General features: G+C 42.4%; 1 protein-coding gene across 1 annotated transcript in view; it reads right to left on the bottom strand.

Moving 5' to 3' along the window:
* Positions 1 to 27,365, bottom strand: part of GPC3 (glypican 3) — a 441,069-nt gene that overhangs the window by 402,664 nt on the left and 11,040 nt on the right. The window contains exon 2 of the mRNA XM_059049870.2: positions 5,762 to 5,923. Within this exon, the coding sequence (XP_058905853.1) occupies positions 5,762 to 5,923 (162 nt within the window). The remainder of the gene's footprint in view (positions 1 to 5,761; positions 5,924 to 27,365) is intronic.

The raw sequence follows: 27,365 nt of genomic DNA, 5'->3' as shown, positions 1-27,365 counted from the left end.
TTCTTAGTTTAAAACCAAAATAACTTTAAACACCCAGTTTCCAGTTGTTTTTCCAACAGCACTAATAATTAAAGAATCACATTTTTTATAACTTTGTAACCAAAATATCTCTTTTGAGTCAACCCCATAAAAGTACAGTAATTAAAGCCAGCATCTTCTGGCCTCTGATGAGAAATTCACCCTTTTATAATGGGATTACTAGAGCTTTGCTGTACAGATGAGTGGTTTGATTAATAATTTACATTTTTGAGGATATATAACCTCACTCATGGTCATGGTCTGCGTTCCTAAAGTTCTCCTATTCCGTTTAATGTCATTATATTTGGCCCCGGCAAATGAATTAAGTTCTGATTAGACATCAATGTAATTATTCTCTCCCGTATACGTTCTTTTCAAAAAAGAAAGGTTTGTAACGGAATGGCCAGCAGTTTGAGCCGAGGAGTTCTGTCAGACTAGTCAAGAGGAAAAAAGCGTGAAATGGAGAAAAATTGCTCGGTACTCACTTAAAATCCCCACTACATTATAAAAACTAAATTAACAAATGATTGAATCTCAAAAACATGTTTATCAACATTCAAGCAATTATTTAGTCACATATTAACTGTGAAGGAAAAGAGCTCTGCTTGAATGGTGTCCCTAAACAGTTATTTCAAGCAGAAATGACTGGAGAAATTGCTCTGAGCTGATGGAAAAGGGTGTTCTAACCGAGGGCAATTTTATTTAGGGGGAGTGGGAGAGACAGGAATGTGACAGAAAAAAAGTGGAAGAACTGCCAAGAGCAGATGGAAACAGAAAATAAGGGAGCAGAGAAAGAGAAGACGCACAGCAACACTGCTTCCTCCCCCTTCATCTCCTCCACAGACAGCAGGTAGGAGAACGCCTTCCAACGCTGGATGAAGACAGCGCTTTTCTTCCTCTCTGCCATGATAGCATGCACCAGAAAATGCAACGAAAATATGGCCTGAACACAACAGCGCCTTCGTGATCTAGCCTCTTGCTTGTGTGTAAAATATACCAGATAGGTATATTTGGAAGAGAAGCTTCAGGAAGCGGAAAAAAGGATTGCTCCTGGAAGTATTGACATTTCAAACCGCTCAGCTTCACATCTAAGAATGCATAAAATAGACCCCTCTTTCAAAGGGTCCTTTGCCTACGTGCTCTCTCACCTGTGCACTGGAGCTGCTTCAACATCATCTACAATGGGGCAAAAGTTGTTGAATTACATCATGAAGTCCAGCTTCGTCTAGGATCGTGTCTGTAAGAGTAATGCATCATTTACCTGGCCCCATGTGGGGTGAAGTGGTCCACAAAAATGAGCTGTCTAGATAATAATGCGTGTAAAGAGCGCTTTACAGTTTTCAAGACATTTTCACACACATTATTTCTACTCCTGAGGAAAGCAGGACTGTAATTATCCCCATTTTGCAGATAAGAAAACTGAGGCTATTAGAGTCTAAGTGACCACCCAAAGTCATAAAGGCCATAAACAGAGAACTAGAATTAGAACTTAGATTTTTCTGACTCCAAGTCCAGTGTTTCTTCCATTGCCTTTAAGCACCAAAACTATGTTTAGCCATTCACAATGGAAATATTAAGGGAAAAACAGTGAACATAACTTGATCTTTCCTTATCAATTCACAGCCATCACTAGGCACATTAGTGGTTGGATCTATTATAACACAGGGGCTACTGAGACAGGTAGGGATATACCCCTCTATAAAATGCCCCCAACCGCCACATTCAGTGAGTTCTTGAGTCACTTTTATGTCCTCCACTCTTACTGTCACTCGTTAGCTTCTTGCTGCTCGTATGTACCTCCCTCTGGCAGCCTTTCAAAGCCCTTCTAGTTAACTGCTTATCTACTACTGGCTGGAAAACTAGCAAATCAAGCTTGTAAAGACTGTGCATAAATTCAGAACGGTAGTAGGCTCTGAACAAGAACCCAGGAGCTCTCAGATGAGTCAACTACATAAAGCAGGACTCCACGTCATTTTAGGTGCACAGAGATGTTTTCTGCTTAACCACCATTTCTCCTCTCTGATAAAGAGAGTTCAAGTTGTGAGAGACAACTTCCAGAAAAGCGAAGTGTTGCTGCGTTCTGAAGAGTCTGTTCTCACTCAAAGTCAGTGGTGCCCTGGGGAAGACTGCAATCCTCCAACGTACAGAAAAAAACCCGGACATACCCCAAATATTTCCTGATGGCACAAGGTTGAAAGTTATAATGAAATTCTACAAGGAAAACAGAACTCAAGGCTTGAAAGTGTAGAGGTGGTGGAGATATGATGAAAAACTCAGAATTCTATCCCATTTTTCTTCTCAAGGACCACAAATCCTACCATTTCTTAATTTTCTTTTACCTCAAGCACACTAAGAACAGGAAAACCATGTCACATGATGGCTTGGAAGAAGCTGTGGCATCAATGAGTTTCCTCATCTGTAAAATGGAGATAATTACAGTATGAACCTCATAGGGCTGCTGGGAAAATTAAATGAGATAATTATGTAAAAGTAAGCATCACACAGTAGGCACTTAACATAACTGTTACTATTATTATTATCATTATCATCATCATCATTATTAGGTAGGGGAGAAGAAAAAGAGAGAAGAAAATCTACTTTCAGTGAAGTTTTTCAAAAAAGAATTAATTAAGCAGAAACAAAAAACGATTGTGCTGCCCCATTTTACTAAGCGCATCAAAGTAAATTAAGTTTAGGAAACGAGGCAATGCAAAGATTGAAAATAAAGAACACCTTTTTTAAATGCTTCAATCATTATCAAGACAACATTAGCAATAGAGCAAAGGGCCCCAGGCTCATTTATGAGGGCAAAGGCTTCCTGCAAACGAAGACATAAACTCCAAATCGAGGCAGCAAGGACTGCTCGTGGAACTGTGCAGATATTTGCAGGAAGCACTCGCTGCTTAATACCCACAATGTGAACTAGTGAAGGAACCCGAAAGAGACTGTGGATCTAGGCCAAGATCAAGATGAGCTATCTTCAGTTTCGTGTGGTGAAAACAGCTCACATCAAATTTCACAGGAGTGAAGTACTGGAGCAATTTTCTCAACAATTTCTTCTACCAGAATCTTGGGGAGGGGGTGTATTTTAGGGAAAAAGCAACTGCGTCCCCCAATTAAATTCACTGGAGTACTAAGTAGTTCTAAGAAAAAAGTGGATACTCTCTTTTTCTCAGCGATCGGTAATACATCATCTTGTAGCAGTCCCTGACTTTAGTCCTGTCTCTCCAGACAAGGAGACAATTCTACAGAAAGGATTTGGGGCAATGTCTCTACAAACATGGCATAACTGCCTTGAGGTCTAGGACCATGTTTTATTTTGTTCTTATGGGGTTTATTGTTTTTTTTCTAAGAGCAAAGCAGGAAAAGAATAAGAAGAGAGAATGAAGCAAGATAAAGAATGAGCACATATGGTGACAAGGTAGAAGGCACCGGCAATGAGTTCAGACATTAGTTGTCTCCATGTCCCTTTGCTAGAGTTGTCCTGTCTGTCCCCACAGTTTGAGAAATAATATATTTATATGTGTGTGTGTGTGTGTGTGTGTGTATGAGAGAGAGAGAGAGAACGAGTAGGTGCTGCCCCCCTACTGTCTACCCTCTGTGCACATGACAAGCGTTCAGCTTCCATTCTGTAGCAGCCGTATCTGGAAGCTAATCCAGTCAAAATCTTGTCAAAACTTCCTTTCTCTCCTAGTCTTGTGCTGTTCCAGAACTAGAAAACACAACGTGCAAAATGCAGAACTGGTCGGCGATGTGAATGCTGACATGCAAGGCCCTCAGAGAGAGCCACGTTAGCCACTCTTCACACTACAATACCAGCGTGACCACTCCACCACCCCCATCCAGCCAGGCGACGGTAAGATACCATCTGTGGGCTTGGTTATTCTGGGAACGAAACAAATCACAAATACTCCATTCTAGAAAAGCACCTCCACAGCCCATAGAGTAAGATTCAGCCCTCCACTTGAACTCGATTCTCATGTCACATCACTTCTCATCACCCTAGTTTCAGCCAGCAGATCAGCTCCAAAATCAATCTAAGAAGTACATGAATGGTACATGTATTTTTTAAATGAGCTTAAATTATTCATTCTTTTGCCAAATTGTTAGTCTCAACAAACTCTTCACAAGAATCTGACTGCATCAATAAGTTAACATCCCGAGGCTCGGACCCAAGAAACTGTTGCGAATGTATGTTTTATTAGCTAATTTGAATAATTTTCCCAGCTAATTCTAGCTATTTCATTATAATACGCAAAATGAGCTATAATCAACCCACCTTACAATTCAAACAGGTTAATTCGTATAAAGGTGCCATAAATCTAAAGATTTCGAATGTCAAGTAGTCAGAACTGTTTGTTAGTTATTTTTCTATCTGACCCCAATTCTCTCCTTGTGGGACAAGAAAAAGGCAGCTGATTCCATCTGCTTCAGGAAGGATAGAAGAAAGCCCCAATATCCGTAATTAACTTTCTTTCATAGTAAGTGGCATACTGAGGTAGTTAAAAGCATACACTGAGAGCCAGGCCAACCGGGTTGAAATCCTACTTTCCCCATTTATTAGTTGTGTGACCTTGGGCAAGTTACTTAACCATTCTGTGCCTTGAGTTTTCATCCATAAAACGGGGAAACTAACACTACTACTTACTTCACAGGGTTTACTGTGAGGATTGAATGAATGAATATATGTAAAACACTTGAAAGAGTAGCTAGCACATGACGCTATGTAAGTGTTTGCTCTCACCACCACCATCATCCTCCTAGCTGGGCCTCTGAATCAAGGGAGATACTCCCCATTCAGCTATGACAGTCCTACAAGTTAATAAGGAGAAATGTACTTTCCTACCCATTCTGGCAACACCACAACAGCTATCTTTTACAGTCATACACAGGTACATATAGTAAGAACTGAGACTCAGAAAAAGAGAAAAGACAATCACTCACACAAATGAGAAAATGTAGGGCCATTAAGCCAGTTTTTCCCTCTTAAATGGCAACAGTCCCAGTGGTGAGAAAGAGCTTGTGCATGTTCCACAAATATCCAACTAACTCCTGGAGAAAACTGGGATTTAAGTCAACATTTTTGTGTTTAAAACAAGTTTTATGGGCTAGTGGAGGGAAAGTGCCATCTATTCTTTCTTCAGAGATCTCATCCTTTACATACAGGTGAACAGAATGTCCTTGGACAATGATTTTTGACAATACCCACCTTTGCAAAGATTGTAATGCAGCATCTCTAAAAACCATGTTTTTCCTTAAACAGAATCTCTCACTGGGAGGTTTGCTGTTGTTGTTGTTTTTCATTTTTATTTTTATTTATTTTTTGGCTGTGTTGGGTCTTCGTTGCTGCGTGCGGGCTTTCTCTAGTTGCGGCGAGCTGGGGCTACTCTTCGTCGCCGTGCGTGGGCTTCTCATTGCGGTGGCTTCTTTTGTCGCAGAGCACAGGCTCTAGGCACGTGGGCTCAGTGGTTGTGGCACGCGGGCTCAGTAGTTGTGGCGCACGGGCTTAGTTGCTCCACGGCATGTGGGATCTTCCTGGACCAGGGATCGCACCCGTGTCCCCTGCATCGGCAGGTGGATTCTCAACCACTGCACCACCAGGGAAGTCCCTCACTGGGAGGTTTTTATAACAAGTATTAATGTTGGAATGGTAATTTATAAATTATACTTAGCATGTGAAAGCCCAGTGCCCAAATAATGATGCCATTTGAGCAGCACATCTCAAATGATCCCCAGAACTCACCTTGGAAAACTGCAGCATTCTGAATAATTAAGAACTTGAGCTCCATACTTGCAGACTGAAGCAGTTGTTCCATGTTCAATCGTGCTGTTAGTTGGTATTTTTCTTCCATCTTTCTTGAGCAGCATGTTGGGCCCTTGGGGAGACATACTTGCAAATCTGATCCTGAAACAAACAAGTTTTTCATGTTTCAGTAAGCGCAGTGTCTCACACGCACACACAGGAGGCAAACAAGGCAAAACAATGCATTTCTTTCAAAATACAGTAAAATCTTGATTATCCAAAATCAGCATTTACCTTAACTAATCCCTGCTTTCTCCCAATTATCTTTATGACTGATTCTTTTTGAATAACCGTAAGAATTAATTGCCTCGGTTTGACTCATAAATGCTGTATAAACTAATTTATAGCACAAAGTATACGTCACTGAACACCAGTATTTAATTTGTCTGTTAAAAGACCAATCTTCGCTCCCACAATCTCTTTTTCTTGATTATAATTTATGAAAGAAAACACAACCAAGAAGCCACTTTCATACTTCCAGTTGTGATTTCCTAATGAAGTGTATGTCCGGCCAATCCAATGTCACTAACATAAACATTCAATCACCCAAATCCCTTACAACTCTCAACGATTCTAGCTCTAGCACAAATGCCAACCTCCTGTTCCTCTGAATTCCTGAGCTACCTTATCACCACCTCCCTTATGGTGCAGAATGTTTTTTTAATTTCTGTATCTCGATAAAGATTTGCCAAATGAATAATCTTCTTGATTATTCCAAAGTTAGGGAATCAGCACCTCTTCTCAGTCCTCAACCAATGTGACCCTTTGCAGGCCTCACAGTCAACCAATCCCTCCTTAAAACACTCCCCTCGCCTTGCTTTAAGTGAACCTACCCAGTTCACTAAACCTATCCACACACACCCCATACGCCCCCCCCACTGCTATGGCTATTCTTTTATATATGTATATTTTTAAAATATTTATTTATTTTATTTATTTATTTTGGCTGTGCTGGGTTCTTCACTGCCGCACACAGGATCTTTTAGTTGTGGCATGCAGACCCTTAGTTGTGGCATGCCAGTGGGATCTAGTTCCCTGACCAGGGATAGAACCCAAGCCCCCTGCATTGGGAGCGTGGAGTCTTACCCGCTGGACCACCAGGCAAGTCCCACTATGGCTATTCTCATCTACCTTTTCTTTCTTCCTCTTCTTTTGCCTATCGCATAAATGTTGACCCTCTTTCTCATTCTACATCTCTGCCCAACCCCAATGATCTTATCTAACCCCTGTGATTGCTGAACTCTCTAATCCTGCCTTCACCTTTCTTCTGAGCTCCCAAACCCCACATTTTCTACTACTCTGTGGGAATCTCAAATTCAGCAGACCCCAAACTGAACTCAATATATCCCATATGAACACACACAAAGTTACGTCTCCTGTATTCTGTACCTCAGTTAATGATTATCGTCTACCAAGGTTCCCCATAATAAAACCCCTTTTTGTGGTTTTCAGCTCTTTGCTGGTGACTCAACACACTTCTGTATCCACGGAAGTCATCAGCATATAAAAGAAAATTGAAGCCATGGGAGCAGGTGAGAGTCATTCAACAAATACTTTATTGGGTATCCACTATGTGACAAGCACTGTGGATACAGCAGTCTGTAAAGTCCCTGCCCTCGTGGAGCTTATATTCTGGGAGACGACAAACTACCTATGTAAGGTCAAGCAGTGATGATTAAGTACTACAGAGAAAATAAAACTAAGTAAGGAAGGGAAAACAAACTGTGGTATATACACACAATGGAACACTACTCAGCCATAAAAAGAAATAAACTATTGATACATGCCACCACACGGATGAACCCCGAAGACATTATGCTCGGTGAAAGAAACCAAATTTTAAAAATTACATACTGTATGGTTCCATCTAGAAAGTGAAAATTAATCTATGGTGACAGAAAGCAGTTCAGCGGTTGTTGGCAGAGATGAAGCAGTTCAGCGGGTGAGAGTGAGGAAATTTGGGGGGAGTGATAGATATGTTCATTATTTTGATTGTAATGATTGTTTCATGGCTGTAAACATATGTCAAATTTATCAAACTATACCCTTAAACTATGTATAGCTTATGGTATATCAATTACACCTCAATATAGCTGCTGTTTTTTAATGTTTAAAAAACAAAGTAAGGTAGATAGGGAACGTGGTGATTGCAGAGACACTTCTATTTATGTAGGGGCATCAGGGATGGCTTCTATCATAAGGTGACATTTTTTTTTTTTTTTTTTTTTTTTGCGGTATGCGGGCCTCTCACTGCTGTGGCCTCTCCCATTGCGGAGCACAGGCTCCGGACGCGCAGGCCCAGCGGCCACGGCTCACGGGCCCAGCCGCTCCACGGCATGTGGGATCCTCCCGGACCAGGGCACGAACCCGTGTCCCCCGCATCCGCAGGCGGACCCTCAACCACTGCGCCACCAGGGAAGCCCCATAAGGTGACATTTGAGGAGAAATGAGGGAAACAATGTAGAGTCCCAAGATTTGATATCCTCTACCAATACTAGCAAATATTAGGGCTCAATGCATATTTAAGTCCAATCTCCTTCTTCTGTAACTCCTGTTTTACTCAAACTTTCCCTTCAATAAGCATTTGTTGAGCTCTTCTGTGGTGGCCATGAAAATGTGCATCTCAGACACAGGACTTTGCTGACAGGCATTTTGGCTTGAGGACTCGCCACTGAGCTCGACAAAACTTTCTTAGAACTGTACTGCGGTTTACATTCTCTCTACTCAACCTTCCTTCCTTCCCTCTCTCCTCCACAGGGGTCAGACCTACACCACAGTCGAACGGCTCATTTCCTTCCCAAGTGTTTTCCCCAAGAAACTTCTTGCACATCTAGTGCTATACTGGCATCTGCTTCTCAGAGGACCCAGTCTAACGTATCTTCTGTGTGCCAAGCACTGTGCTACATGGTAGAGGTACAGCTTTCAACAAGAGAGACGTGGTCCTTATCCCAAGGAGCACACTGTCTAGAGGGGTTTAACAGAGGAATACCTAGTGCATATAACTGGGTGCGATAAAGCGACATAGTTAGCTAGGATGACAAAACATGTATATGGGATAGCTCCCCAAGGGGGGACACCCCCAAAGTTCCATAAAGTCCTTGGCAAAGTAAGCTTTCATAATTAACATCAAATCTTACTGAAGTGAGGCTAGAAAGCATATTCAGACGTTTTAGACAGCTTTTCAATGATTGAGGTGTTTTGTTTTGTTTTGTTTTTTAAAAAGGTGGGGGGGGGGGCTTCCCTGGTGGCGCAGTGGTTGAGAATCCGCCTGCCGATGCAGGGGACATGGGTTCCTGCCCCGGTCCGGGAAGATCCCACGTGCCGCGGGGCGGCTGGGCCCGTGAGCCATGGCCGCTGAGCCTGCGCGTCCGGAGCCTGTGCTCCGCAAAGGGAGAGGCCACAGCAGTGAGAGGCCCGCGTACCACAAAAAACAAAACAAAACAAAAAAACAAACAAAAGGTGAGGGGAACTAGTTAGCCCTAAGTTACCAGAAAACTTACTTCTGTTACAATCTCTGATTTCCCTAGGAATTCCAGTTATCATGGCCCTAATGTACGTGTCCAAGTTTTCTTAATTTCGGAATGAAATTCATCAAGTTCAACCTCACATGACATCACTGTTGGAGTGCACGGTATTGACTCCAAGCTCTCCACTTCCTCCTCCTCGGGGAGCTGCTGACAAAAGTAGTAAAGGAGAGTATGGATAATGCGTATCACCAAACCTAACCCAGCACTGCAGTTTATAGTACTGGATGGAAAGGTGACATTTAATGTGTCAAAATACAATTTGGGGTCTGGAGACGCAGAGTTCAGATTTATCTCCTATAAATGTCAATCTCATATACAAGCCTTAAACCAATTTTAAATAGGGTCTAAGCTCAAAGGCTTTATGATTATCTTCAGAAAAAAGAAAAAAAAAACAGAGCTAGTTCTAGCACACTGTGTTCTTTCTACATGAGGTTACAAAATGTAATGCCATTCTAGAAGTAGAAACTGATTCAGTTTATTGGACCAAGTAGGGAAAGAGTCCCCTTGGGGACAAGCGGCTAACCTAGATTTAAACAAGGGTAGTTGGGACACATGTGTAGATATGAAAAATCCTATATAGCAGGTACTTTCCAAACACCAATTTATTTTCTTAGTAAACTGATGCTTAAATAGTGTGTGGTTTAAAATACCTGTATTTGCATACATTCATATAATTAAGTGTTATAGATAAAATTCTTTGTGTTGCTAAATTTCCATGGGTGATGATTTCCAGTTTTCAAGAATGGTAGGGTTTATTTGGCAGAGTGGCTGTTAGTACTGTTCTTACTCCCACCAGCTCTAGCTAGTGGGAGTTATAAAATAATAGGGCTCAGATCTTTTCTTTGTGAAGTGCTGTGAGTTGCTTATATCTTAGAAGGTAACAAACTGCCACTCAATGTACCAACAGAGGCCCAGGAATGACTCTTTAAATGACCATGACGCCAGTTTGGTTTGCCTTAATGATAATTCATGGAGTAACTTAGAGCATGCATAGGGGTACCCCTTCCCTGAGCTGGTCAAGTCTCATCATTGTATAAACTCCTACTACCTCAGGAATTCGGTTAGCCAAAATCTTTAAAGGACTAAAACCTCAAATGAGAACGTATGGGAAAACATGTCAGATGTCATGAAGAAAGGTACGTGTTATATCCAAATATAAGAAATGTATATATAGCAATATTTATCCTCCCACCAACTTATCACAGCTTGGTTAATCAATAAATCAGTATAACTGATCTGGGGGCTAAGAGTTAGCTATAGACTTGAGGAAATAAAACATCTATAAACTGATAAGAATTCACGATTTCCAAACCAGGAAGGAGAGAACTAAATGCCAAAGGGAAAAACATTTTGTTTTAAGTAAATTTCATATAACTCACAGGCCAGCTTAAAATAAGCCTCAGTACATGACAGCATAAGGAACAAAGTGGGCCAGGAGAGCTAGACACACCTAAATGAAATGACAAAAATGAAATATAACCATTTTAATGCATGAACATGCCCATGAAAGAAACAAGACAGAAAGAACACACAAAAAAAGAAAGAAACAGAGAAAGAATTTAGAGGGGAATCCTCATCAACAAAACAAAGAATTACTCTGGGAACCAAATCCCAGCGGGATGAATAAAAAGTAGAACCAAGGGCAAATGACTAAGGAGGTACACGGAGAACTGGTACATTACTTGTGTGAATAAAAGCAGAAAGGCCAATTCAAGAGAGAAGATGTAACTTACAAAAGACATAGTAAGTAGCAAAGCATTCTTTAAGTATGTCAGGAACAAAAGAAGGTTAAGGGAAAAAAGCTCCTTTATTGGATGGGAAGGAAAAGTAATCACGGACCACACTGGTCAAAGAGGTGCTCACATTTTTTTTTGTTGTTGTAAAAATGGAATTCAGCGGGGAAATGGGAATCGAGACAAGCACTATAGCCTGGGATGGAGATAAGGAGAAGACTTAGCAATTGACTATTCGAATGAGTCAGAAAGGTTCAACTCTTTAGGGCTTAATAAGTTGCATTCCCAGATGCTAAAAAAAAAAAAAAAAAAATTAACTGAGTCATTACAGGGCTGCTAGTTCCCATTTATTCTGGAGGATTAAAAAGTACCTTCATACTATAATCTCCTCTCCTAGATTTTTAGTTCCTGAAGAGCAAAGAATGACTCCCATATCTCCTTTGGGATGCCCCGTAGATCTCAGCCAGCCCTGTGCAGGTAGGGGTGCATTAATGAGGGCTGCAGACTGAGAACACAGAAAGAACACTTTCCGTCTGTCTGATCTAAAAAGAAGGAGTGGAGACTGATGACCCTGAACATGTTACATCTGTATGCTTTGATCTTGGAAAAATATTTTTAATTACCACAAAAATCAATTTCCAAACATCTTGAAGATTCACAAATAGATGTTTCGCTTGAAGAGACTATTAAGTAATTTATTTCTAGTTATTATTATTTTTTTTTGTTTTGCGGTACGCGGGCCTCTCACCGCTGCGGCCTCTCCCGTCGCCGAGCACAGGTTCCGGACGCGCAGGCGCAGCGGTCGTGGCTCACGGGCCCAGCCGCTCCGCGGCACGTGGGATCCTCCCGGACCGGGGCACGAACCCGCGTCCCCTGCATCGGCAGGCGGACTCGCAACCACTGCGCCACCAGGGAAGCCCTATTTCTAGTTATTTTGAGACAATGTCTCGCTTGCACAGTGGGCCCACTTCTGGGTCTTACAACTGAGAAGGGGTATTTGAGTTATGGAAGCTTTTCTCTGAGGATTATTCCCAATGTGTATCCAAGCTGGGCACCCTTACCAGTTGCTTTCCCTTCCAGAGGCTAAATCACAGGTGGTCCACCGAAAGCTCCCTCCTGATGTGTACTCTTGTGTGAGGGGATCTCTTAGGTTTGGCTACCTATGGCCTTGCCTTCTTGACCTATAACACAGACTCTCTCCTTTGGGCCTAGTTCTTACTCTTTTTGGCTCCATTCAAGGACTTGACATTTTAGACTGTTTCTGGTTTCCCTTAGCCCCCTCCACCAGGACTGGGACTTCAGTTCCTCTCTGCCATGCAGTCACAGGTGCACCACACTCACTTGGAGACCCCATTCCAGGCCTGAGCTCTGTCCCTAATTGGAAGAGGACAGTGAACACTATATATGAGGCTGTTTAATTGTATCTGTTCTATTGGATTTTATTCCAAGTCAGTAAGTATTAACGGCCTGGAGGCCAGCATCATGGTAGGCAAAACACTTTTGGTCCCTCTGGTCAAGTAACTTACAATTTAGTCCTAGCTCCACCACTTACTAGCTTGCAACCAAGGGTAGATTATTTAACCTCTACATGCCTTTTCGTCCCTATTATCAATACCACTTACCTTGCAGAGTTGTTGCAAGGACTGAGTGAGATTATGCATGTAAAGCTCTTAGCCTACTTGGTACAAGGTAAATATTCAATATATGTTAAGTAAAATTAAAATAAACAAAAAACAAATTCATGCTAAGAGACCAGACTTTCACACACAAAAATAGCTAGAGAACAGTAAAAGCTGATATATGGTTAGGTGACAAAATATGCAGTATATTTTCTGAGGTGACAGAAATAGTCTATATTTTAATTGGGGCGGTAGTTACATGGGTATATAAAGTTGTCAAAACTCAGTAAATTCTTCACTCAAAATGAGTGTACTTTATTATTTATAAATTATATTTCAATAAAGTGGAATTTTCAAATATGTAATATAGACAACATTTGCTAGATAAGTAAATGCTCACCAGAGGCGCTAGGGGTCAAAGAAGACTTCCAGGAGGAGGTAGGGCTTGAGCTACACGGTAAAAGATGAGAAGGCCGATGGGTGAAATGCATTTGGCACGTGTGGAATAGTGGGGCAAGGATAACCTGCCTGGAGAGAAGCTAGAATCTGGGGTATAGCTAGCTTATCAGGCAAGACGGGCCAGAGTCTGAAGGGCCTTGAATGCAGACACGACTATGGGCTTGACTCCACGGACAATAAAGAACCACTGCTGAGTCTCCAGCAGAGGCATAATATGATGAAGGGTGCTGTTTAGGAAGATTAGTCTTACAGCTTGAATTTGGGAAATGTGCTAAATAACCCCTCAAGGTCACTTCCAGCCCTCTGATTCTCCAATTACCTTTATTATGTTCTATATGTTGGTTATTTTACTACACTGCAATTTTAGCTAATGACTATAAATTGTCAAAAATCACATTTAAAAGCACACTAAAGAACAGAAGAAATATTAATGTAGACCTTGATCCTTTTCTAAAAGCAGATAGAACATATTCAAACAGCAACAGAAGAGACTAAATCGTCAGGGCTCAGTAACAATGAAAACTGAAATCTTTTCCATATATATACGTGTGTGTGTGTGTGTGTGTGTGTGTGTGTGTGTGTATGATGATTTCACACATTTTATTGCCAAGGTCTGCTTTATGCATGGCAGATGTTTTTGCTAACGAATGTATTCTGTGCTAAAAATAATAATGTAATATTATCATTAAAGTAATACTAAGCAAAGGAATGAATGATATCCAAAACTGGTTGCTTCATGACTTATAGGGAAAATAATAGATGCCTATTAGAATTATCCAAAGGATTAAGTGCAGGTTGCTCTACAAATGAACGAAAAAATAACGTATCAACCATTTCTAAAAGGTTTTTTTTTTTAAACAGAGGACAAGTCAATTTGCCATCCAGAAATATTAACTAATTTCCTTAGCATATAACAGTGACTTGCTATTAGAACGGTGCCTTTTCCCCTAATTAATCATTATCTAAATCAAATCTTACATGCTCATTAATTTCTTACTAATCAAGATAGGAATACAGATGAAAGAAATGGCTGCATTTGAAACCAGTGGAGAAAGTGAGGATTGCTGGTGGAAGAAACCGTCTTAGGGAACCCAGATGAAGGTTACCCTTCTGTTATTTAGCCTGAAAGAACATGACCTTGCAGAGGGCACACCTGGGTATCACGAGCTCAGACTTTAAATCAAAGATCATGCCTGGGGCCGCGACAGACTCTGCCTCTGTAAAAGGCAGGCCAAAATGTCGCTACCACACTGGAGTACTGGGAGTTTAAAGCAACCCTGGAGATAAGCCATTCTCTAAGCCTGAGAATTAAAGAACGAATTACCTTTATCTCTACTGCCAACTGTCAATTAACTGCGTATCATTTCATGCCCAGTAAAGGCTGAATCCCTAGATCACTACACTCTCCCACAAAGAGGTTCTTTCTGGACCACATTCCCAACCAGCAGTCAAACATGTGCTCTGGGAACACAAATTCACTGATTACATTCAGGCTGCCAAAGTGGTGAACAATTCATTCATACAACATTTACAGAATGCCTACTTTGTGCTAGGGTCTCTGCCCAACCCAAGGAATACAGTAATGAACAGGCCACAGTCCCTGCCCTGGGGTTCACAGATTGGTCCAGGAAATGGACTCCCAAACTATCAATAACTAGAAACTTCTCGGTCACTCTGGACACCTCATTCACCCTCATCCCCTATAGCCAACTGTCTAAATCCTACTGGTTATGCTTTTTAAATATCCCTCATCATTCACCTCCTTTCCATCCTTGCCTCATCACCTCACCTCTTTTCACTTGGAAAACTATTACAGCCTCTAAACTGGCCTTCCTGCCTCTACCCTCTCTTCCACCCAAGCCGGAGAGAGATGTTGCTAAAGTACATATCTGATCACATCGTTTTCCTCCTTAAAAACGGAGCGAAGACACAGGGGTGTGAAAGTGGGTGGCATATACAGGCATTGCCAAGGAACCTGGTAAGGCTAGAGGGAAAAGTGAGCTGGTGGGAAGTGGCTGGGGCCGGATAAGGAGGAGCTATGTGAGCCCTGCCACCAGATGATTCCTAGTTATCTTTGGCTAGTTTTTGTTTGTTGTCTTTTTACATTTTTTTTCCAGCTTTACTGAGGTATAATTGACTCTGAGTTATCTTTGGATTGGATTCTCACAGGAGAGAGCGTTCGCGGGGGCAGAGATGCACTCCACAAGCTTTCTGTCCTTTGAATTCCCATAGCACTCCGCATCCTTTATAAAGACACTTCGCACACTCACTAACTTGTATCATAGTTACATCTGCATGCCTTAGCTTCACTAGATTTAAGTTCCTTGAGGGAAAGACCCTTGACTGACTTATCTTTGTATCTCAAGGGGCTCGCTGACGTTTGGGCTTGATGCCCTTGCCTTTGACTTGGAAACAATGCCAGAACTTCAAGAGTTCAGTTTTAAAGGAATCAGGTCAGATTAATTGATGCTAATAGAGCAACTCGTAGAAGAACAGTATTCCAGGAAAAATAAAGAATCCTCAGAGCCCAAAATGGAGCTCTCTCTCACCTCCTCTTCTCCCTTCTTCTCTTCCCTCCACCCCGCACCCCCCCCACACACACACATTATTTGGACAGGGTAAAAACCCTAATAAAAACAAAAATGGGTTGGAGGATATGCCAGTTGGGCTAAAGAATCTTTTTATTTATTTGTTTGTTTGTTTATTTATTTATTTTTGGCTGCGTTGGGTCTCCGTTGCCGCACGCGGGCTTTTCTCTAGTTGTGTCGAGCAGAGGCTACTCTTCGTTGCGGTGCGCGGCCTTCTCACTGTGGGGGCTTCTCGTGTTGCGGAGCACGGGCTGTAGGCACGCAGGCTTCAGTAGTTGTGGCACGTGGGCTCAGTAGTTGTGGCACGTGGGCTCAGTAGTTGCAGCACACGGGCTCTAGAGTGCAGGCTCAGTAGTTGTGATGCATGGGCTTAGTTGCTCCGGGGCCTGTGGGATCTTCCCGGAGCAGGGCTCGAACCCGTGTCCCCTGCATTGGCAGACAGATTCTTAACCACTGCGCCACCAGGGAAGCCCCGGGATGAAGAATCTTTTACAATTCTGCCAGAGGGACTAAACCAAGGCAATTTTCCTGTCTCCCCCGAGTCGCTCTTTCACTAGTTGTTATTCTACTCAGATAAGTAGCCAAGATCCCATCTTTTAGGAGATGTATAATGTTTATTTTTCAGATACAATGTTCAAATACGCAGACCTGAAGCATAGCTGAGAATTTCAACACCCTAGGCCCAATCTAAGCGCTAGGCCATTTCCCCTGTGTATGAAATCACATGGGGGGAATAAAGAACCCTTCCCTACCAAGGCTAAAGTGTTATTATCTGTTCTGCTACCAAATCAGCTGTGTGACTCAACCAAATACCTTTTCATATCTGGGCTTGACTAGATGACCCTGCAGACAATTTCAGGTCTGAGAGTCTGCTTCCAACTACAGGTCAATCAATAGTCACTAAGCCCTTTCTAGACTAGGCATTGGGAGGACACAAAAGAAGCAAAGGACCTGCCTCTGCCCTTCTAAGAAAGCTCTGTCAATAGCACTTGACAATAGCTACACATGAACATGGATATGAGGCCAAGGCAAAGACCAACAACTCAGCCTCTTCAGTGCTTCACCCCATGTAATAACCACATTCCCTTTTATATACCCCTTTGTCTCCAGAGGCCAACTAATGTCAGATAGCTTCCTGATGATGGCATGCAACAGCAAAGGGAAGGACTCTGGAATCAGACCAGGTTGTGAATCCCAGCTTCACCACATAACAGCTGTGTGATCTTGGGAAATTACTGCATCTCTGAGCCTCAGCTTCCTTATCTATAAAATGGGAACAATAACACCTACCTCTCAAGGCGGTTGTGAGAATTAAACTCCTATTTAATGTTTCCCAAACACATGCCTTCATTTCCTGCTTCCCTATTTTGTTCATGCTATTTCTGTCCCAGGAGTGCTCTTCCCCTAGCTTCAGCTGTTAAAACGTTCTCATCCATAAGGTCTCTCTCAAGTGTCTCTTTCATAATGTTTGTCTCTCCTCCCCTAGGTACCCTCTCCACCAAATAAACCCCAGGACTGTCAACTCTCTGAATTTTCAGCATACTTTGTACTTCTAATACTGCATTTTGCAATCTAGCTTTTATAGCTATTGTTATACTTTTATTACCCCTACCATTAAATTGTAAGTTTCTGTAGGCAGGAACGATATCTTGGCCATCTTTGTATTCCCTGACATGGCACAGTACCCGGAATATAGTAGTAGACAATTAATGCTCGTTGAATGGATGAACAAATACTCAACAGTTAGACCCTGCTTCCTGTAGATAGTAAGCTCCTTATGTCTTGAGGCATTCAAGCATAATTTGGGTAGCAATGTCAGAGACACCACAAAAAGGAATCCTGCACTATGTAGCATGCTGGGCCTGGTGACCTCCAACGTTCCTTCTCTCTGCGTTTCCATGAAGACCACACTCTAACTCACTAATCTCTTTACATGCCAAGACTGTCACTGCCACAAATGTTAGAACTGGTCCTTTTGTCATAAGCAAGTGTGACAGTATTTCTTCAGAGAATGTCTCATTTGTGACAACTATATATTTACCATTCTGCATGCAAGTTGTACCTAAAACTCAGTATACCTGACCTAAAAAGGCAGTCTTTTGTTTCACAGATGTCTCTGGCTTCTAAAGCTCCCTGTACCTGATGTTTCTGCAAACCACAAAGACTAGGTAGAAGGCTACGGTAGATTGAAAGCACACCATCACCTTGATCCTACAAGTCCTGTGAAAAGGTTTTTCAAGTGACTAATAAGCAACGATTGCCTTCTTCTGGCTGAAGTGTTTAGAAAAATATTTTTTTAAGAAAAAAAATCCAATAAGGCCATGAGTTAAAGACACAAAGTCCATGCTGAATAATAATGCGGTAGCCTATTCAGTTTCAGAACTCTTCTTCTGATCCAGAGTGACTAGGTAAGTCATTTCACTCCCCAGGTCCTTGACTTAACCATTTAGAAAGTGGGCTACCAGCAGTTGTCACCCACATCCCTTTCAGGAAACACACTGAAATTTTATAACCAACTTTAAGCTTCCCTAGACCAAGTTCCCCTTAGAGTAGAGAGCTCTGGCAAATTGGTATGATTCAAGAGGCCCAGAAAGTTCTCTTCTGTAGTGGACTGAATGGTGCCCCCCCAAAAGATTATGTCCATGTACTAACCCCTAGAACCAGTGGATGTGACCTTATTTGGAAAAAAAGGGTCTTGCAGATGTAATTAAATTAAGGATGTCAAGATGAGGTCATCCTGGATAATCCAGGTGGGCCCTAAATCCCATGACATGTCCTTATGAATGACACACAGAGGAGAGACACAGGAGGAATAGAAGGCCATGTGAAGACAGAGGCAGACGATGGAGTGATGCAGCCACAAGCCAAGGAAGGCCTGGAGCCAACAGAAGCTGGAAGAGGCCAGGAAGGATTCTCCTAGAGCCCTTGGCGGGAATGCAGCCCTGCTGACACCTCGATTTTGTACTTCTGGCCTCCAGAACTGTGAGATAATAAATTCAGTTGTTTTAAGCCACCAGATTTCAGGTAATTTGTTATGGCAGCCCTAGGAAACTAGTACCCCCTCTCTCTCCCACCTACAAGTACCTGCCTAGTAATGTCTCAATATTTCATCATGGGTGAGTTACTACTCGGTTAATCAATTTCATCAGGTGTTGTCTTAAAGCATAACATTCCTTGAGTAACTCCCTCATCCCTCAACGCTAAAGAGTTTACCTGGGAGCTTCCTGGAGCACAGGAAAGAGGGGGTGTGGTGGGGAAGTTAAACCAGCACACCTGGATAGGGACAAGGGGTGATGTCAAAGGGAAAGATTAAAAAAAGATCAAAGGGGCCCAAACCAAATTTTAATCTATGCTCAGCCTTGAGAAAGTCATATTGACAAAGCCCAAATGTTACTTTAACAGAATAGTCCCATACTATAAAACGGAAGTCTTGCAGAAGCAAAAATAATAATAATAATAATAATAACAATATTGCTTCAGTCCTTGGTTCATATTCCAGAAAGTCTGTTTGGGAGGGTGCTCAGACTAATCCAAATGCCTCATTCTGGCTGCTCAAATGTGTTTGTTTTCAACGTATGGACACCAAGGGGGGAAAGCGGGGCCGGGAGTCGGGGGGGCGGGGAGCAGTGGTGGGATGAATTGGGAGATTGGGATTGACATGTATACACTGATGTGTATAAAATCGATAACTAATGAGAACCCGCTGTATAAAAAATAAAATAAAATTCCAAAAACAATGTTTGTCTTCTTAAGCCTGATAAATTAGGTGTATTTTGTATACATGAAAAAAAAAAGCATTTTAAGCTACTAGCAATCAAATAATCACAAAGAGAGCTGGGCAGCAATGGAATAGGCCTATCAGTCTGGGCCTCCAGCCCAAGCCTGAATTTGGCAGGAGTTTCTCTTCACATTATACCTGCCCTAGTCTTCCAGCACTTCTGGAAACACTGTTTAACCAGCTCCCAGGCAAATCTTTCTGATGTCCAATTGCCCTTACTGTTAAGATGCTTCTCCCAGCTCTAATGGCTAACCTAAATTTCAGTTTCAAGCCATTGCACCTTGTAATTACTTTCTCAGCCACTGTAAATAATCTGTGCCCTCTATTTTATCTTTCCCCTTTCCCTATGATAGGGACCTGTGGAAAAGGGAGTCGGCTGCCTTGTTAGTACAACATACACACTGCACCTGAGCAAAATGCAACCGAAAGAAAATCACTCACTCTTGATCCCTGAGTGAGAAACAACGTTATTGATCTTTTCCTTTTTCCGATCCTTCAGCTGATCTGAGTGTCTACACTGACATGCTCTAGTGCTGTGGCATTTATGCCATCTTGGGGACTAGCTGTGTAAATGCTCCAGTAATTTTATACAACTTCAACATACTGTTGTGTTAGAACTTGAGTATCTGAAGGACTGAGAAGGACAGATTTTCCTCCTCCTTCTCCTCCCCCGACTCTCATGTAATATGAATCAAAATCTTCACTAATTGGCCCTCCTCCTGCCTGTTACTGAAGTCTAGACTTGGTGGCAACCCCTTCTGTGGAAGAGATTTAATGAAGGAGAAAGTGCATGGGAGGGGAATTGGCAAGCGAACCACTGCAAAGCAGCTATAAGAAACCTGGAGGCACAAGGAGTTTTGGGTAAGCTGAGATTGGAAACTAAAGGATATTGTTTCAAACACACACACAGACACACACGCACAGAGACACACACACACACACACAGACACACACACACACACACTGGTGAATTCACTTTGCCCTGAACCAAATGTTTCCTAAAATTGAGGAAATTTTAAGTTGCATCAATGCAACACATAAAAGAGTATTCAGTGATGCTCAGTGGTGACTTTCTTCCTCCTTGCTTTCTTTGGGAGCCATGAAAAACAAAAATAAATTACCCAAACAGATAATTGGGGAATCTGCCTTCCATTCCCATGACTTCACTGAAAAACTCAAAAATTTCTAATAGTAACTTCATTCTCCTGTCAAGCTGGGGGTGATTCAGATACAGAGCTCTCCAGAGCCCAGTGTGGGCTCCAAGAGGCAGTGCCAGGAGGGCTCCAGATCAAGCTGAAAGAACCAAGCCTGGATCCAGGCTCTCCCTGTGGGCTGCTAGTATTATATGACCTGCCTCCTGAAAGCCACCAGCTCTCAAGACTGCAGCAATTTGGTCTGGGAATGTCTGCCTCATTTAATTTTTACTTTTTTTTCAAGAAAGAACTGAAATAAAGTAGAAATGACATGGGAACCATGGAGCCAATTCTCCCAAAACCACGCTGACTGTGCACGTGTATCTAACGAGTGCGGGGGTTCAAGGTAGCTGAGGCTACAGTCAACTAGGGCAGGGATGCAAACAGTTTGATGCAGTCTCTGAGGCAGTTCAACTCGGAGACGATAACCTTCACTGAACGGGAAAATCAAATGCCCACGACCCCAGGCTGCCGAGCTGCATTTGGGATGCAGCATTCCCACAGATTCAAGCCATCGCTCTTCCCAGGCCCTCCTCCTTCCCCTCAACAGATACGGAGACCCTCCATGCATGGTCCTCATGTGTCTCCATGTCTGCCTCCTCCCCCACCAAGAACAGAGAGAGTGGAGTTTTTTTTCTTCGAATCCGCAGCATCTCACACATACTGGGCTCTCAAAACTGGTTTCAGAAGTAATCCCCAGAAATGCTGAGTCCACCACAAGAGTAGTGATTAGGAGCGTGGTTCCGAAACCAGACTGAGTGGGTTTAATTCATTTTGTAGCTATTTGACCTTGTACCAGTCACTAAACTTCTGTAAAGCCTCGGTTTCCTCATCCGTAAAATGGGAGAAATAATAACACCCACCTGGTAGTTCTATTGCGAGGATTCAATGGGATGTTGCCCATAAAGAGCTCAGCATAGCGGCCTGGCTCAATAAATGTTAATGATTATTAGCACTGCCCCCACCACAGGTGCTCAATAAAAACTTGCTGAATTGAAGTCACCCCAGTGGGAATGACTAGCAGATGTGAAGGCAGCCTGAGTTTTTTGGGGTTTTTTTTTTTAACGTTTTTCCCCACCTCACTCTACACCAGATGACCTCTGAGAATTTTTTTTCTTTTTCTTTTCTTTTTCTTTTTTGTTTTTTGTTCTGTTTGTTTGTTGTTGTTGTTGTGAAAAAGGACAGAATAGGGGATAGTTAGGCTCCAACTTTTGCTGATCTTCAGTTTCTCATTCAGGGCAGAAAACCAAGCCTGGCAAAGCCAGGCAGATGATTTTCTGAGAAATATGACACTGCTGTTAAAAACCCTAAATGAAAGTTGTGTAATGAGCATGAATCTGAATGCATTTCAATTTCCTCTAGATCCCAGTAATTCCAGCATCATCCTTATATATTTTTAAGCGTTCTTTTGCAAATGTGAGAAGACCAAAGCCCTAAAAGATAGCAGAATTTTTCCAAGGGTGGAGAGGTTGGGTTGAGGGTAGGGAGGGGTGCACAATTGTCATGAAAATTAACCCCTGAAAATGCACAGGATTTTATTACCAAATGGATGCCTGAGGAGATTACTAGATTTTTAGGGTCTTTACTATCAAGAGAGCAACCTGCATGCCTGAAATAATTAAGAAGAAGAAACTCAATTATCTAGTAAACTGAAATTTCAAACCGCCTTGCTTACCTAAATGAGAAAAGCTGCTTAGACTAAAGCGTCATTACTTCTATTTAGACAAGCCTCAGCAAAGATATACAAGGAGCTAAGGGATGGGACCCCACATTCTTCCCTAAGCCACAACAATGCCTGTTTATGTAAATAGGATTTTCAATAACAGAACAGAATCTGAAAAAATGTTTGCATTATTGTCTCTGAAAAAAATGCAAATGCAGAAGATGAAAGTCAAGGGGCTTTCACTATGATTGGGCACAGAATACCCTAAAATATTTATTCTATGCGAGTCTGAGCCTGGATTCCAAGTGGATCTAAGAAACAAGCAATGACTCAAAAGGTCTGAGTACAGTACGAAGAAGCACCAAGGTTTCTCTGACTCCATGGCAAGTGAGTGCATATTTATTCAGAAACTCAGTTTACAAAGCAATCGAAGTCGTCGCAGATATCTATTTACGTTTCTTTGGCAGCCCCTTCCAAAATCTAGGCCAGAATATAAATACCCTTGCCTCCATCATCACCATCTGACAATCAGACACTCTGGCCACATGACCAAACAACCTCCAGCCCGCAAACTAAAAGCTCATTAAAGACTATATGAAGCCTATTTATAGAAGAGCTAAACAAAGAAGGAAAGAACTACCAGCAAAATTAAGTAGACTGTTCATACTTTTGACAACTATTACTATTTGTTGGAACTCAAGTGTCCAGTTCCTTTACTGACTGGTATTGATGACTACAGAGATGGCCACGTACCCACAGTTTTCAACTGACCCTGTCGTTTTTTGGTTCAAGAACTCAGGTTTTGACCTATACTCTCTGTATATCAGCCTTCCTGTTGCTGTTTAGGCAGCTGATAAGAGGCAGAAATCCTTCTTGCTCATTAGGCCATTAGCTGCTGTTAAGCAAAGGGCTCAGGGAGGGGGCTGTTCAGTGGCCCAGAGGAATGTGCCAAACTCCACATATAAAGCCAGCCCCGATCTGGGGTTAAGAATTTAACCTTAAAAGGCTGACAAGTCATAAATTTGCCTGAGGTTCATATATACGTGTGACTTTCACAGTTTATATTTCCTAGCCAGGACTCAAAGTCAAAACATGCCCCTGATTAATGAATGGTACTAATTGTTATTCCTGACTTGAGAACATTAGTCTTTATCCAAAATATTTTCTTAAAAAACACACAATCTCATACTTAAAACTCTCTGGCTTAGGGGAGTTTGGATAACTGGTCAGAAAAAAAAAAAAAAAAAAAGGCAGAGGAGCGTAATGTTATCTGTTACTTGGCGCTACCATTTTGGTGGGCAAGATTGACTGAAAAGCTTCCATTTCACTGTGTCCATCAAGCAAAGTGCAAAGGAATGTCCTCCAAATCTAAACATCTGTGAGTCCACACAAAAACTGAGCTGGGGCCCCCGGCAGTGAGGAGGTGGGGGGATGGAGGGGCTAAAGTATCTTTAAGCACATTTTGTCTAACTTATCTTGTTAAATATTTATACATAACTGCATAACCTAACAACCTTGGCCAAGCTTGGAAGAGATAATAGATACAGGACAAACCAAAGATCCCCGAAGTGTAAACACAAAGAAAAAAATACCAAGGAATACTCCAACTGGAATACACTCTCTAACCTGTAGTCAAATTTGAAACTAGGACACTAAAATCCTACAAATGAAACAATGTCCTGAAACGTGATAACTTCGTCAGGGAAAAAGCAGGCTACAATTCGGTTAGCCTACAAGGTAGGTGTCAGTTCTACCCCCGCAGTAGCAGTCTTTCAAAGGGGCTCCCTTATCTTTAGAAAAAGGAAAGGCATTCAGTGTAAGAAAGGAGATTTCTAAGAACAGAGATGCAATTTGCATTCATTGAGAATTATGACAAAGTGAGAGGGGATGTAAACTACATTGCAGGGATCTGAGGTATTCAAGTCAGATATATTTAGCCTTGTCCTATCTGTACAAAAAGCCTTTTAAATACTCAGAGTTCTTAGAAAGTGGAATGTAAATGCATCCGTGCATATTTTAGACCTCTTCATTTCCAAACTAAGGAATTGAATTTCACAATATCCCAAGAGAAGTAACCAGGTACCCAAATATGTGGGCAGAAATGCAAAGCGTGTTTTCTCTCCAGGATCGCTGAGGGCAAGTGGATGTGGAGAAGGCAGAGGAAGATGGGGTAAGAGAGGGGAGAAAAGGTAATCAGGACCTATAGGAAAAGGAAACACAACTTAAAATAGAGAGGAAAATATAAAGCGTTGCACTCATCTATTTTTTTTTTTAAGAGAACAAGAAACACAAAAGCATTCAGTAAATACGACAAACCATAAAACACCTTCTGTTCTAAACTATAACCACTTGAGAGAGTGTGAGGGTGGAAAAGAGGAAGGCGAAAAGGGGAGGCGTGGGGAGCAGTCCAACAGATGATGAAGGGAGGACCCTCAGGAGCTCTGGAGGTATCCTGATCCCCCAAAAGGGCCATGATGAGTGTGTACAGAACACCCACTCTTCCCCTTACCATGGGCGTTGGAGTAACTTGGGCTACGGCTTATCACTACTCTATGAAATGCTGAGGAGCTTTGGGGGAATTTTCCCAAAATTGTTACTTGGTAAAACATCTCATGGCCACTAGGAACTGACTTGAAAATAAAACTGAATATTGCTGAGGGGTGGGGGAAGACTCCAAATGATTGAATAAAATGTTGGTTCCAACATCACCTTCAGGCTTTGTGAATGAGGCAACCTTACTCTCTCAAAGAACAAAAAGGCAATCTGACGGCTTTTGAAGGCCAAAAGAACCTTCAGGCAATGTTATTAAATTGACCCACAGTACTGAAGTTTCAAAGGCAAGAAATGACTTGGGTTTTCGAAATTAACACTTGTATAAAACCTTCAGAATTCCATGGGGGGGGAGAATAAACCTTTATTTCAGAAATAGACTTTGAAGTTTGAAAACAAAGCAGAAAATCTGTTTCTGAAAACAGAAGGGACTATTCGAAACACTCAGCACAGTTCTCCCATGGCTCGTGAGCTCCACTCTGACTCCTGGGGGTGGCCAGAGAAGACACACCTCGGAATGCCAGCAAAAGAGGAGGTGGGAGACCGTGAGTTCCCTAGGGCAAGAGCAAAATGATCTCAAGACGTAGGTGCCTCTGGCCACATTAAATAAATTAAGCCAAGGCCTAGACTAGAGGTCCTGTCCATCTAGGGGAGCAAAGACTTTTTCAAACTAGTCACGGAGTTATTAGCAAATGAGCAAAGATCCCGTAGGCTCTCTCTAGCCCCCCACTCTCACTTTCTTATGCTCCTTCCTTCTCTCCCTCTCCCTCTCCCCAGCCCCAACACTCTCAGAATCTCTCTCTCCTTCCCCTTCCTCCCCGACTCCACCCATCCACATCAATGAATTAACTGCTGAAGCACAGCACCAACTTGAGAAATCAAAAGAACAATGATCTATTATATGCAAGACCCTCTCTTAAGTGTGCATGGTTCTTACCCTCAAGGAGTTTACATTTGCCTACAAATCACCTGGGGAACGCTGTTAAAAAAAAAAAATAACAAATTCGGGGCTTCCCCGGTGGCGCAGTGGTTGGGAGTCCGCCTGCCGATGCAGGGGACGCGGGTTCGTGCCCCGGTCCGGGAAGATCCCACATGCCGTGGAGCGGCTGGGCCAAAGTAAGTAAAATAAAATCCCCCCCCAAAAAAATACAAATTCGGATTCAGGAGGTCTTGGGATGGCACCTGAGATTCTTTGTGTGTGTGTGTGCCGAAACCCCGGATTGAACCAAGATTCTGCATTTCTTATAAGCTCCCAGCTGCTGCTGCTGCTGCTGCTGCTGCTGCTGCTGGTGGTCCATGGGCACACTTTAACGAGCAAGGCTCTGGTAAGAAAAGTACATAAATAATTACAAGAGCAAAGGAGAACCAAGGCCATGGGAGAAGTTCACTGATAGCAGGGTTCAAAGGGAGAAAGGATCACATCTAGTCATGGGGAAACATGAAGTGATTCATGAAGAAGATGACATTGCACTGACACCCTGAAAAATGGGTAAGACGGCAGCAGGCACTGCTGAGAGGAAGATAGTCAGGTGGTCTGTAAGCAGAGGCTTGGAGACAGACAGCTACAGGGTCCTTTCAGCAATGAGCTGCGAGCCTGTTATGCTTAAATAGAGGGCACACGTGTCAACAGGATAAGAGTGAGAGGCGTGATGGAAGGGAGACTCGCAGGACTTAGCCATTTACTTTGGATGTGAGATGTGTAAAAAGAAAAGTCAAAGATGATTTCAAGGTTTCAAGTTGGGTCCCAAGCAGAGATGCTATCACCAGAAATACAGAATGTTGGAGAGAGGCCAGTTTGTGCAGATAGGAAAAGAAAATGATGGACTAATTTTTTACTGTGTTGAAAGTGAAGCACTGGCAGGACTTCTGGATGGAGATATCCAGCGGGAAACTGGGAAATACCGAACTGGACAGCAAGGAAGAGGTCAGGTTGGAGAGAGATTGAGGAGTCATTCAAGCAGCGAAGATAATGAAGTCATGGGAATGGTTGTGGGAATGAACAAAGAGGGAACAGAAAGGGCAAAGGACAAACTCGACTGGAACACTTGTATCTAATAAAGGGTGGGAGGAAGAGCGTAAACAAGCAAAGAAAGAATCAGCTTTACAAGTAGGAGGGGAACCCGGCGCATACAATATCCCCAAAGTCAAAGGAGTGTGGGAATTTAAGTCAAAGACTTTACATCCAGACCATATTCCTTCCCCTCATAATCCAATGTGTACACTGGAAACAGCATGAGCTATGGAGTGAGACAAATCTGGATGTATAATAAATCCTGGCTCCACCACTTATACAACCTTTGGGAAAGTAAACCTTTCCGGGCCTCGGTTTCTTCATCTGTAAAATGGACATGACATCACCTACCTTTCAGCTTTGCTGTGTAGATTACATGAGAGATTAACTATAAAACAACTGACTGACACATAGTAGGCACTC

This window comes from Kogia breviceps, chromosome X (assembly GCF_026419965.1).
Source record: "Kogia breviceps isolate mKogBre1 chromosome X, mKogBre1 haplotype 1, whole genome shotgun sequence".
Taxonomy (NCBI): Eukaryota; Metazoa; Chordata; class Mammalia; order Artiodactyla; family Physeteridae; genus Kogia; species Kogia breviceps.
Note: the sequence above shows the minus strand (reverse complement) of the source record. Positions and strands in the feature narration are given on the sequence as shown.